This window comes from Silurus aristotelis, assembly GCF_946808225.1.
Source record: "Silurus aristotelis genome assembly, chromosome: 20".
Lineage (NCBI taxonomy): Eukaryota > Metazoa > Chordata > Actinopteri > Siluriformes > Siluridae > Silurus > Silurus aristotelis.
This window is the reverse complement of record NC_139593.1, coordinates 14,246,905-14,260,688: the sequence shown is the minus strand read 5'-3', so window position 1 is coordinate 14,260,688 and position 13,784 is coordinate 14,246,905. Positions and strand designations below refer to the sequence as shown.

The window sequence follows — 13,784 nt, the reverse complement described above, 5'->3', positions numbered from 1 at the left end:
AAAACCCCGTTGTACAAGCAACCTATAGTACGAGCAAACGGAGATACGAGCAACCTTGCTTGCAAAATCTTACACTATTTCGCGAGCAAATTTCGAAGGCACGAGGAAACCCACGCTGCCGCTTCCCCGTTTTCGGCGGAGAGAAGCATCAGTCGCTTAGTTGATGACGTATCACTCGGTCGCTCTCGTTGTTTAGTGCAGCAAAAACTTCGCTTTTTTTAGTTTTATATTTTTATTTCACTAGAAATCTTGAAAAATGTCTCCCAAGAAAATCAGTGATGGTGCTGTGAAAACAAAAGTAAATAGAATTACCATGGAAACCGAGGAGGTTACGAGCGTGGTAATTACGGTAATTTGCGGTGTATTTGTTTGTTAAAATAGGCTAAAAATACTTTTTAAGTGCAGAAATAAGCGATCGGATGAGATCTCGGAATGGATGAAATCGCTTTTACATTCATTCTTATGGGGAAAATCAGTTCGAACGTACGAGCAAATGCTCGTACAACGGGGTTTTACTGTATATGGTACAGCCTGATTTGTTTTAAGGACTCCAATCTCGTGTCAAAGCTTACAATCAGGTCCATTACAATGCTGTCTGAACGCACGCTTCAATAGGAGAGATTAGACATGAGCACAATCTGACCTTTTGTACAAAGTGTAAGATGGGCGTTATCACACATTTGCTTACGTTTGAATGGGGGCTGAGAAGAAGAAGAATTGAATTTCCTTATTTAAAATATTTCAAAGTAATTTAAAAAAACATCCCAGATGATCAACGTGTTTTTAACGTGTAACGTTATTAGTGTTTAATTACTTGTTACAACCATGTGGATAAAATATTTTTTTTTTTATGTTACAGCATTGTTCAATTTCCAATTCTGAATGGTGTTTATTCAATTCCTAATGAGTCAGCAAAACCATAAAGGTACCAAACTGCACAGCGAACATATATATTATTTATCAGTGTATTTGTTTTAAGATTTTTCTAAACCAATTCGTTGGGAACATTTTCCCAATGTGTAGCTACTATGATAAATACACCCAAATACATTATATGGACTGAAGTTTGTTAACCCCTGACCATAAGATTCTTATATACATTTATATACGTCCCATTCCACATTTCCCTATTTGCTGTTATAATAATCTCCATTTCTCTGGGAAGATGTTTCACTAGATTTTGGAGTGGGTTTGTGGAGATTTGTGCTTATTCAGCGACAAAGCTGTTAGTAAAGTCAGATACTGATGAAGGGTGAGGAGGCCTGGAGTGCAGTCTGCAATCCAATTCATTCTTAATATATTTTGCTCTAACCCATGTAAACCATAGTTTAAAGAAGCTAGCTTTGTGAACAGTGGCATGATGGAAACATGAAGGGAATATTTTATATCACCACATCCAAAAACTTACTATAAAACTGTGTGCCTCCAACTTTGTGGAAAAAGTTTGAAAAAGAACCACATATGGCTGAAAGAGTCAAGTGTCAAAGATCATTTGTTCATATAGTCAAGGCTATCACATTGTCCAGATCCTAGTGTTCTGTGCCCTTCCTTTACCCTTCCTGTGCCCTTGAGCATGCCATTTAACATGCTGTCACATCCCTGTCATTTCCGACTTCTCTCTGGGGTGACTTTTTACATGCCTCATGAAAGGGTTCAATCAGGGTTAAATCCCTCCTGCCTGCTGCATCTAAGCCTGGCTGTTAGGTTTTTTTTTTTTTATGCCTGTTGTCAGGTTTAAATTATTTTACAACGGTGAAAACTTTAATAAATTACAACCCTTGGTGTTGTAATTAACAAAATAGCTTATGTTGAAAATATATAAAGTATTTCCTATAACTGCCTATAACCTTCATTTTCAATCTTCAATAATCAATGCACATACCATGTATCATATTTTTACTAGCCATGGCAAAATAATAAAACAATTTTTGCTCATGTACCTTGACATAACTCTGGTCTTTTGTAGCTTTTGTAGCTCTTGCTTTGTGTAATGTACTGTGTGGACTTTTCAAGTTTACCTTGTTCTATAGGCCTTCGTTACATCCCACACATCTTCAAACTGAGGGGGCTGGGAGGCAAATTTTCCTTAGATGATAACTCTGATTTATAGAGTATTTCCTCCTGAAGACTGAATGTCAATATCAACATACACAATATCCTTAAATGTAGAATTACAAAACTAACAGCTACCTTGGTTCTTTCAGAGCCACGCCGCACCACACGATGCATGTTGCAGCCCAATGCCGCATAGTTACGGTTTTTTCCCCTTTAGTTCTCACATTGCCCGTCTGTTCTTGCTTTTCGTAGTGAATATCTGGACTAGTCAAACCAGCTGGCTTATATTACTACCATATTGTGTTTAAAATTGTCAACAAAAAGTATTTGATGGTATCCCATGGCAGCAGGTTCCTATTTCTATGAGACCTTCAGGCACACTCAAACACACATTCAGAAGCACTAGCGCTTCCTTTACTTTAATATTGGATAGTAAATGTCGTATTTTACCCTTTGACACAGTTTGATGATAGCTAAAGTTTCTGGTGATTATTGTTGTTGGCCTGAACAGCCGAATCTGCCATTACATAATAAAAGTCGGATTATTCACAAGGAGATTATTGAATGTGCTCGACAGACAATAGAAGATGTGCAGGATTTCAACCATCATAGCCAGAATAAATGTTCCCAATGCTTAATTTCACATCTGTTTCTTTAAACAAGTATGCATACCAGGTAAATCGCCTTTGAAAAGTCATTTGAAATTTCTGAACATTCTTGTTAGAAAACTTTGATTATTTGTAATATATTTTAAACCAAGGGTAGTGGGAATCACCTGGGTATCAACAATGATCCCCCCCAAAAGCTGTATACACATCTTAGGACATTCTGGAAAGGTGTTCAAGGTAAAAGACTGCACTCCTAGTAGAGGGAGAGGCGATATTAACCATGAAGCTCCTGAAAAGGGTACTTGTAAACATCTTGTTAAGTAGGGGATGATGTCTTTCATCCACTAGGCCAGAATTTACTTCAATAATGGAGCCTCTGCTGCATTTACTCAATGAAAGATTAGCATTGATGCCATTATGATAAGACAACTATTGTCCACAACAAGATTTCGATTGCTGCAAAGCAAATTAAATGATTTTTTGCAGCCAGGCTGAATGATAATAAAGTTCACGTTGATTTTGACTTGGATTTACAAGACTAGGTGATTTGACATGAACAGAACCGGTGACCTAATTGTCACCGGTTCTGTTCATAATTTTTATGGACAGAATTTCTAGGCGCAGCCAGGGGTCGGAGGGTGTCCGGTTTGGTGACGACACGATTTCGTCTTTGCTCTTTGCAGATGATGTTGTCGTGTTGGCTTCATCAGACCAGGGCCTTCAGCATGCACTGGGACGGTTTGCAGCCGAGTGTGAAGCGGCTGGGATGAGAATCAGCACCTCCAAATCCGAGGCCATGGTCCTCAGTCGAAAAAGGGTGGCTTGCCCACTTCAGGTTGGTGGGGAGCTCCTGCCGCAAGTGGAGGAGTTTAAGTATCTTGGGGTTTTGTTCACGAGTGAGGGAAGGGTGGAACGGGAGATTGACAGACGGATCGGTGCAGCTTCTGCAGTAATGCGGTCGATGTACCGGTCTGTCGTGGTGAAGAAGGAGCTGAGCCGCAAGGCGAAACTCTCGATTTACCGGTCAATCTACGTTCCTACTCTCACCTATGGTCATGAGCTCTGGGTCATGACCGAAAGGACAAGATCCCGGATACAGGCGGCCGAAATGTGCTTTCTCCGCAGGGTGGCTGGGCGATCCCTTAGAGATAGGGTGAGAAGCTGAGTCACTCGGGAGGAGCTCAGAGTAGATCCGCTGCTCCTCCACATCGAGAGGGGTCAGCTGAGGTGGCTCGGGCATCTGTTCCAGATGCCTCCTGGACGCCTTCCTGGGAAGGTGTTCCGGGCGCGTCCCACTGGGAGGAGACCCCGGGGAAGACCTAGGACACGCTGGAGAGACTATGTCTCCCGGCTGGCCTGGGAACGCCTTGGTGTCCCCCCGGAAGAGCTGGAAGAAGTGTCTAGGGAGAGGGAAGTCTGGGCATCTTTGCTTAGACTGCTGCCCCCGCGACCCGGCATCGGATAAGCGGGAGAAGATGGATGGATGGTGATTTGACATTGGGCAGAAATCCAACCAAAAGGTCACTCTAAGGCCTATAGGCCACAACATATGCAAGTTAATCTTACCAAGAATGCTCAATTCTTCTTTTATTGTTTCTGATTGCTAATTTTTCTGATTCTTTTTGGTTTTGATGCAATTGATAGTAAAATAGCTTATAAAGCTACCTGTTAACAACTAACATTTTGTCAAAGCTGGAAACACAAGAGGGAAATCCTTATCTGGGTTCTAAGGGAAACGAGTCAATTAGAAATACCACACCCCTTCCAGTAAAGTCAAAACACAACCCCAGGGAGATGCCATCCTGCTGTGTAGAGCAGCTTAAGTAAATATAGTGGATTGTCAAGCAGTCCCAAGAGAAAAGTCTTATCGTAATCAGGTGATGTGGTCCATGGTTTGTACACCATTCACACATCTTCCACTTGAGACTTGTACACTAGAGGCACTTGCATTATAGAGTGTTTTCTGGGTTGTTAGATCACATGTTTTAGTTGGTCTGACAGCACACTTGGTACACTTGATGGACTAGTTACTTAATTTTAATTAGTATGAGATGATTAACTGCAGGGAAAAAACAAAAATGTAGTAGATAGTACAGGATAAATGCAGTAGGCAGTTTAATGCAAAGTGTAAAATGTTTTTATTTCCTCAATCCAATAATTGGCAGTGTGGGCAGGAGCCAAATCCTGCTGGAAAATTAAATCAGCATCTCCATAAAGCTGGTCAGCAGAGGGAAGCATGACATGCTCTAAAACTTCCTGGTTGATGGCTGTGCTGACCTTGGACTTGATAAAACACAGTGGACCAACACCAGCAGATGACATGTTTCCCCAAACCACCACTGACTCTGCAAACTTTACACTGGACCCCAAGCAACTTGGATTGTGTGCCTCTTCTCTCTTCGTCCAGACTCTGGGACCTCGATTTTCAAATAAAATGCAAAATCTTCTTTCCTTTCTTCTGAAAAAAGATGACTTTGGCCCACTGAGCAACAGTCCAGTCCTTTTGTCCTTTGCCCAGGTAAGACACCTCTGACATTGTCTCTGGTTCAGGAGTGGCTCGACACAAGGTATATTTCAGTTGTAGTCCATGGATACGTCTGTGCATGTAGGCTCTTGAAGCACTGACTCCAGCTGCAGTCCACTCTTTGTGAATCTTCCCAAATTCTTTAATGGGCTTTCTTTTCACCTTTTTCTACCACATTTTTTCCTTCCATTCAACTTTCCATTAATGTGCTTGAATACAGCACTCTGTAAACAGCAGCTTCTTTAGCGATTACTTTTTGTGTCTTACCCTCCATGTGCAGGGTGTCAATTATCATCTTCTGGACAACTGTCAAGTCAGCAGTCTTCCCCCATGATTGTGTAGCCTGAACCAGACTGAGACACCATTTAAAGGCTCAGGAAACCGTGCAGGTGTTTGGATTTAATTAGCTAATTAGAGTGTGACACCACAAGTCTCCAATATTGAACTTTTTCACAATATTCTAATTTTCTGAGATACTGAATTTTGGGTTTTCATTAGCTGTAAGCCATAATCATCAAAATTAAAAGAAGCACTTAAAAGAACACTTAAAATATGTGTGATGAATCTATATAATATACAAGTTTCACTTTTTGTATTGAATTACTAAAATAAATCAACTTTTTAATGATATTTGGATATTTGGATATTAGGATGCACCTGTAAACTGGGAAAGCACAATCTTCTGCATTCACCATGTTATCCAGTACAGGTTTTTTATTAGTATGTCACCTGTCTATATTAGCGGTCGAACAATTTATTATAATAGCTAGGTTGGGTCTTAATACCAGATTAATCAACCGATAGATCTTAAAGCCCATGGTCTTGTAGCCCATGCAGGTCTAAAATCTTGTAACTGACGTCCTTTGACAGCTCTTTGGTCTTGCCCATGGTGGTGAAGAAGTTCGAGAGAGGTAATTCTGTGACTGGTGTCTTTTATACACATAATGAGTTGATATTAGGAGTTCTTTCTTAAAGTGACAGGACAAATTTGGGTGTGTGGGAGTCAGAATTCTTGCTGGTTGATAGGGGATCAAATACTTATTTCACTCCATCAAATACAAATTATATATATATATATATATATATATATATATATATATATATATATATATATATATATATATATATATATATATATATATAAAAATAAAATTATTATTATTATTATTTTATTTCTCTTATTTTATTACTTTCTCTTTCTGTTAAAATAAACCTACCATAAAAATTCTAGACTGTTCATTTCTTTTTAAGGGTGAAAATCTTAAAAAGATTCAAAATCAGCAGCGGATCAAATAATTATTTTCAAGTATATAGTTATAATAAAACATCATCAACATCAACAACATAATGTTTTTTTTTAAATATATCCGAATAATTCAAATAATTATTGTCCAATTAATCACATCAAAATAATCTTTAGTTGCAGCCTCACTAAAAACAGTTACTTTCAAAATTAATAAAAACACACTTCAGATAAACAGCACATGACCTCAGTGATTCGCCTCTAGAGGCCACTCTCGTATTGTATAACGCAACCAGGAAAAACTATCAGTATGGATTTTTGCCAGCAATCTGTACCAATTAATCGGCAAAAACCAATGAGGTTTGAAGTCGGTCGACCTCTAGTCTATATGGTGCTCTCACCTGCATGTGATTTCATACAGAATGTATAAATAATACAGTCTACTGTTGATATAGTAATCTATAGTATCACAACATAAAACTATATAGAAGTTTGATATATTGTATGCAATATAGTAATATAATATAGCACTTATCCAGCAGTCTTTTTGATTCATTACTTAGTAGCTTACTGGTGATATTGGCCCCAATTCTCGACCCTGGTTTATGATTACAGTGAGGTAAACATTGAGTTTCAGCAACCCTCAATGTTGTGTCTATGTTGAACCCGAGAGGACAAACTAAATCGAGATATACATGTTTTGAGGAAAGAGGGTATCGAGGACAGAATCCTTTCCTTGCGCCTGACAAATACAGACACAATTATGTATCACCTGTAAATCTTTTGTTTGTTTAATATATCAATGGGTGAGTGGAATATAATAAAAACAGCCAGCATAATGGCCTCGGTGTAATCTCTTGTGTACGTAAAGTGAAGTTTGAATAAAAGCATATGGCAGGCATTGACTGGAAAGAGGCATGTGGTTAACAAGGAGCACTTCTTCAGTATAAACTCACATGCAATGGAAGTTTTGGCTGTAATGTAAACTGTCACATTCTCCTCCCTGTCTCACTCTCCAGTGGGAAAAGTTTAAATCCCGGAAATAAAAAAAGATTATGTTTGAGATTAGGAAAGTGCACATAATCAGTCATTTAATGGAACAGAACTCAATCGGCAATCCAATAGCGCTTTGCGGTTTTTCAAAAATACTTTTACGACTCCTAGATAGTAATTTAGGCAGTATTTCAAGCCAGTAATTTGTTTTCTATTTCTGGTTCCTCATTACAAGTATTATCTCTGTTTAAAATGACAAGCTGTGTTTGTATAACTGGACGGTGATAGAGGAAAAAAAAAAAAAAATGTTTTTTTTTTTTTTTTTTTATCAAAAGGCATAGATTACAAATAGAATGCTGCCAATTTTCATTTACCAACAGATTCCTACAATATAAAGTTACTTGTCATGGTGGTAACATTAAAATTTCACCTTCAGTATGTATATTTTACCTGAAAACTTTAATTTTTTTAATGTTTTCTTAGCTTTTAAAGTAAAATAAAGTGCACCAATGGTACTATTAGTTCACTTATGTACATTTAAAAGGGTTTGTAATGGTAACACAATATATTCTCACGTACACATGTACAAACAACAACACAACAAGACAAACACAGTGTCAACGCAGCACCAAACAGTTCAGTAGCTGTAAAATTAGTGTAAACAAACTGTCCATATCATAATAAATACTCTATACGTAAGCATTTAGCAGACGTTTGTGCAGAGTAGTAGTGTATGGAGAAGGTACACACAAACACAACGCTTGCTCCAATGTCCATACGCTGTGGAAAGTTGGGCTACAAAACACCGATAGCATCAGTTCGTCTTGGATTTTTTATAATCGACAAATGGCGGCAAAATCAAGCCTTACAGATGCTACAGGTGTAGGACACATTTCAGAGCTGTGTCAGAGTGAAATGACTCGAGAATTGAATGTTGACACTGGTTAGCTTTTTGTAAAAACAAACTACACCCCGCACGTTTTTTGTGATTTTGTGAGCGATCTTTGTGTTTGCAATGTTGGAGAATATAATAAAGGTTTGTTTTGAGAATCGACGGTGGTTTGTATTGTATACTGGTGAATCTCTGCTGTTAGTTGGTGCACTTATGCCTTTTGTTGTTAACAAACATGTATGTAGATTTTTATAGCATGCCTTTATCAAACAAATCGCGGCAACGCTGTTGTGTAAAAAAACCTCCAAAAACACGTGCATGTACATTCTCATTTATTATCGCACATCATGTACACAAGAAATTTTAAGCATGTTAATATATTGCCGCCATATTGGTTTTCGTTTATCTCAATCATCGGTTATCTCAACGCTTTTTGGCAAACCCCTACGCCGTCGACATAACCGGGTTCAACTGTATGTGATATATTAGGTACCACATTGTTTGTGTATGTGTCTATATATTTATATTAGATTTAATAAAAAAACAAAAAAGCATGATTCTAAAACAATGATAAACTGTTGTGCAATTATAATAATAAACAAATCACATTCGTGCCTTAGGCACAAAAATATTTTACAACTGAAATCAATCTTTTCTTCAGACTGCTTGTTTTTTTTTTTGCTTTTTTTTCTAGATATAATAACAGGTACCCGTGCTAAAATCACAGGGCTGTGTATGTCTATGGACAGAAGAAAAGTAATCTTATCGGTGCAAGCGTGTATGAGAAAGAAGGACATGGGGGGGGGTCACAGTTATGGCCTTGTGCTTATAAAATGCGGATTGTGTGTCGTCTATACAACCTCTATCTGTTCAATCCAGTAATGAGACGGTGCGAGACTGCGACATTGAATAACGATTGATCTCTGTACACAAAGGGCACTTGAGTCCGTGCCCTCGATTACATAGTGCATGTTTTAATGAGTCACATTAAGTCGTCTATGTAAGTGCAGCATTAAAAGATACTCGACAGAAAACTCATGAATATACACCATTAGTCACAGAATACATTGGCATGAAGTTGGTGTGCTCCGAAAGCATTTTTAAATAGAAATTATGCAATAAAGTACCTGGAGTTTGAATACACTATTGTGTAGGTTCAAGTGACTGGATAATTGATATTCAGGCTTGAAGGGTTATCAAATATTTAACTATTCTGTATTTAATGTGTTTTTTATGCAAAAAATTTGATTAATTTGAAAAAAAGAAAGTATATATATATATATATATATATATATATATATATACACACACACACACACACACACACACACACACACACACACACACACACACACACAGTCTATTACATTACAACTGTTTTTTCATTGTCTGGTTATAAAGTGTCCATCAGTGAACAGTTCATAACCTCAACAATAATGGAAGTATAATGAATGCATGTCACACAGATGGAGATATTCCCTTTTGAGTCTGGTTCCTCTCATAGATCTCTGATTTTCTCATTAAAGGTATACGTTACGATGCTAAAATGTATATTCATAATCAATTTATTTCTGTTAAGCTGCTACAAATAAAATGTCATTAAATTGACATAGCCACTATATACATTACATTTACAATATACACAATAGTAATAGTTTGTTAATGCATTAAAACCTCGATCTTATCCAAGCATATTAAAGAGATTCACAGGGATCGTCGCAATTTCGTTTTCATGTGAATCCTATTGTCCTGATCCTTCAATAGCACCGAATGCAAATGTAAGCGCTTGTAAAAATATTTTCGTGTGGTCATTTGTCAAACGTTTGTTTGCTTATTCTGAATGTCACTCAGGCAGCAAGCCAAAGATGTGTGCAGTCGCAGCTGTAAAAGCGCAGCGTGAAAGGAACACTCGCGCACTTCGCTTTGAACAGTTGTGTAGCGCAGGCCCACGGCACCCAGTCAGAAACTGAAAAGTTATTTCATCTACTTGATGTTTACTTTTATATAATCAATCCATTACTTCTTATTGGCTTGATGTTGTTCTTTTTTTCCTTTTAAAAGATCCCCAATGGGAATATTCTTTGGAAAGGGGATTTTTCAAGAAATAGCTTATAAGTTACATCACCCATAATGCTGTAATCACTCTCAAATCACTTCACATGAGCAACTGAGAATTATTTAAAAATAATAATAAAAACACTTTTAGCCATTTTTTTGATTGTGATGGGGAATTCATGTATTACACACTTTGTGGATTATTAGCCTAAACTAGTATGTTTTTATGTCTAAAAAGCAAATGGTGATCATTTCATGTACATAATCATACAACACTGACTGGCAGCAGTAGTATTTACACTCATTCTGATATCTGAATGGTGTGTAACTAAAGAAAAATGTACAGCAGCAGTACCTATAAACCTAGGTGTATATGACATACAGTACGTGTCCCCATTTAACCTTAATGTGTCCCTATGCAACTTACATTTGTCCCCATTTAACCTACATGCATTATGCAAACTTCTATTTAACTTTAATATATAACTATGTGACCTACTTCTATACCACTATGAGGGATATGTTTTATATATGACTTTATATAAATAACAAAAAAAAATAAGCCAATGTATGGCAAGGCATCAGACACACATACACACACATTTATACCCTTAATTCTATCCAACCACTGAGAAAACCTGGAGAACCTAGAGGAAGTCCATGGAGAAAGGCAGAGAACATGCAGAGCGCAAAGAAACTTCACATGCATTGTAATCGGAGCTCAGGATCAAAACAGGAACTCCGGCGCTGTAAAGACGCAGCGCTACCCACTGCGCCACTGTTCAACCTTAACATATCTGTGAATTTTTACTTGTTAATGGGAATTGATATAAATAAAAAAAAAATCTGGCTTTTAAAAAAAACAGAACAAGAAATGGGAGCATAAAGGTCACTGAAATGGAAATGCGCTGAGGAGCTCCGTCTCGTTTATCTGGTGTTTAAAGGACAACTGAAAGTACTGCCATGAAACTACAGCATGTGTGTGGACAGAAGCCAATTATATATCCAGTAAAGTTCTTACAAGCCTAAAAAAGTCTCCATATTCCATATATATATATGTGCAATGCCATCCCACTAAATAATGCTTCCTTATTAGACACTAACCTAGAAATTACAGCCATTTAAAGACACACACCAGGTTTAATCCTGGGCTAATTTACAAAATCCACAAGGATTTGCAAATAAGGAATAAACATAAACTTGTGATGATATGTGACTGGATAACTGCAAGATGTCATACCTGGGAGCAATTAGGTGTGAATGAATCATAGGTCAGGATTAAGCAAGTGCTTAATTGAGGAATGTATTCCTGGAGAACGCTTTTGGGAATGAGTCAGTGTAACATATAGAAGGATAAAGGACTTAAAGGACAGAACACAAAGCCCTGCGCAAAGTAAACCATAGAAACCTTTACAGGCTTTAAAAAGGGTTTTAATGGTTGTAATGGCAATTGTATTCATTTTAAATGGAAACTTTTAATAGTCCCTCTGGGTTTGTCCTGGTCATTTGATGCCTTTTATTAGTGGTTATGTTTTATACACATAATAAACCCCACTGGAGACCAATAGAACACACTAGGCAAATTGTAGATCACATAATGGTACCTACTGGACACTCATAGGGACCATTAGGAGGACATTAGTTTTCGATGGTTTCTTTGTTCTGGTGATGATCACAAAACACTATATGATTACCATTCGGTAATAGTTTAACTGGTTAACAGGTGATGTTTTGTAATGGTATTTATATTGGAAAACATTAGATATTCTTTGTTGGCTTCTGTTGTTAAACAGTGGGTGTGATAATGATAATGATAATAATAATAATTAATAATAATAATAATAATAATAATAATAATAATAATAATAATAATGATGATGATGTAGAATTTTTTTGTTTGTTTTGTTAGTTTGATCAGCACATTCCTGGTCTCATTCAAAACTCAAGGACTTACCTGAGACCTCCAGACGACGTACTCGTGAGCAGAGGTGTGTTGCGCCTTCCTCTGAAGCCACCTTCTAGGGGAGAAGATGGTGCCCGAGCTGCCCGAACTGGCGAGGAAAGGCAAATCCCAAGCCGTGTTCCTCTTTCCACTTTTAAAGTCGTAGTCGAAGTGGAAGCTCGACGAGGGCGACGTGTCGAGAGGCGTCGCGGGAGTGGAGAGCGACGGCGACAGCAGCTGGTGCGTCCACCGGAGGGTCGCCGCGGCGCCCAGCTTGGAGTGCGCGTCGATTTGGGACGCGGCCGGCGCGTCGCCCGCACGCTCGGGCAGCCTGGAGCACTCCAGCTCGGCCCGGGTGAAATCGGAGTCCGCGTCGCAGTCGCGGATTATAGCCGGATCCAAACTCCGGGTCTGGCGCAATCGTCGCTTCGTGATGCTCCTCGAAGCCGGGGATGAGCAGGAGAAGACGCTGTGGAGGAGCCCCTGCGCCGACGCCATGGTCGCGGCTTTATGCCCTTTTCTTCCCCCCCTCTCTCCACTTACTTCCCCTCGCTAAAAAATCTCACTCGCTCGCCATGGCGTCGACTATAAGTAACCCGTTAATCCGCATCGCATCTTTACCTTAAATCCTGCTCTAATAGATTTAGTCAGCGCGTTTATCTAGATGAGGTTTCCTTCATGCAGGGAGAAACTACAGGACTGGAGTCTGGGTGGGTTTGGAAACTCCTCATGCTGTCTTCTCTCCTCCTTCCACAATCTCACTTTCATTCAAGCAGCTACACAACTTTTTTTCTTTAAATTTTTAGGTTCCGTTCAACTCCAAAAAGATGTCCAAAGAGTAGAAAACCTTATAGGATTTGTAATGGTTTTAATGGTTATCATGGGAATTGTATTGGTTTTAATGGCAACCCTAATGGTCTTAGTGGGTCTCTACTGGTTTGTTGCCTTGGCATGTTATGTCTAGTGCAGAGGGGCCCAAACTTTTTTCTATGAAGGGAAAAAGTTTATTATATCATTCATATATCATATATTACTATGATGCATTATATCCAACTGAATTATATTGAAATGAATGTTGCCATGATATCCCTCACTTTTTATTTCATAATATTTGTAACTGAATAAAACATTAATCTGCGATCTGCGGTCTTAGCCTAATACAGCTATTCAGTATTAATGATTTCAAGCTCCACTATAGCCAAGCTGCAACTCTTGGGCCCTTGAGTAAGGCCCTTAACCCTCTGTGCTCCAGGGGGGACTGTATCATGGCAGACCCTACAAATTGACCCCAGCTTCCTAACATCGCTGAAAGAATTTCAATGTTCTGTAATGTATATGTGACAAATAAAAAGCCTCTTTCCTTCCTTCCTTCCTTCCTTCCTTCCTTCCTTCCTTCCTTCCTTTCTGTCTTCCATGTTATACAGCCATATGCTGGAAATATCAGTGAACTTTTCTATTATTTTTACTTTTCA

At 38.4% G+C, this 13,784-nt stretch overlaps 1 protein-coding gene across 2 annotated transcripts in view; it reads right to left on the bottom strand.

Moving 5' to 3' along the window:
- The window catches only part of LOC310715689 (rho GTPase-activating protein 6), a 144,825-nt gene extending 131,399 nt beyond the window's left edge, over window positions 1–13,426 (bottom strand). Inside the window, exon 1 of one of the 2 annotated variants that reach the window (XM_083522303.1) lies at window positions 12,325–13,426. In XM_083522303.1, the coding sequence (XP_083378429.1) occupies window positions 12,325–12,810 (486 nt within the window). In that variant the 5' untranslated portion in view covers window positions 12,811–13,426. The remainder of the gene's footprint in view (window positions 1–12,324) is intronic. The other variant, XM_083522301.1, reaches the window with a different exon arrangement.
- Between the last annotated feature and the right edge of the window lie 358 nt (window positions 13,427–13,784).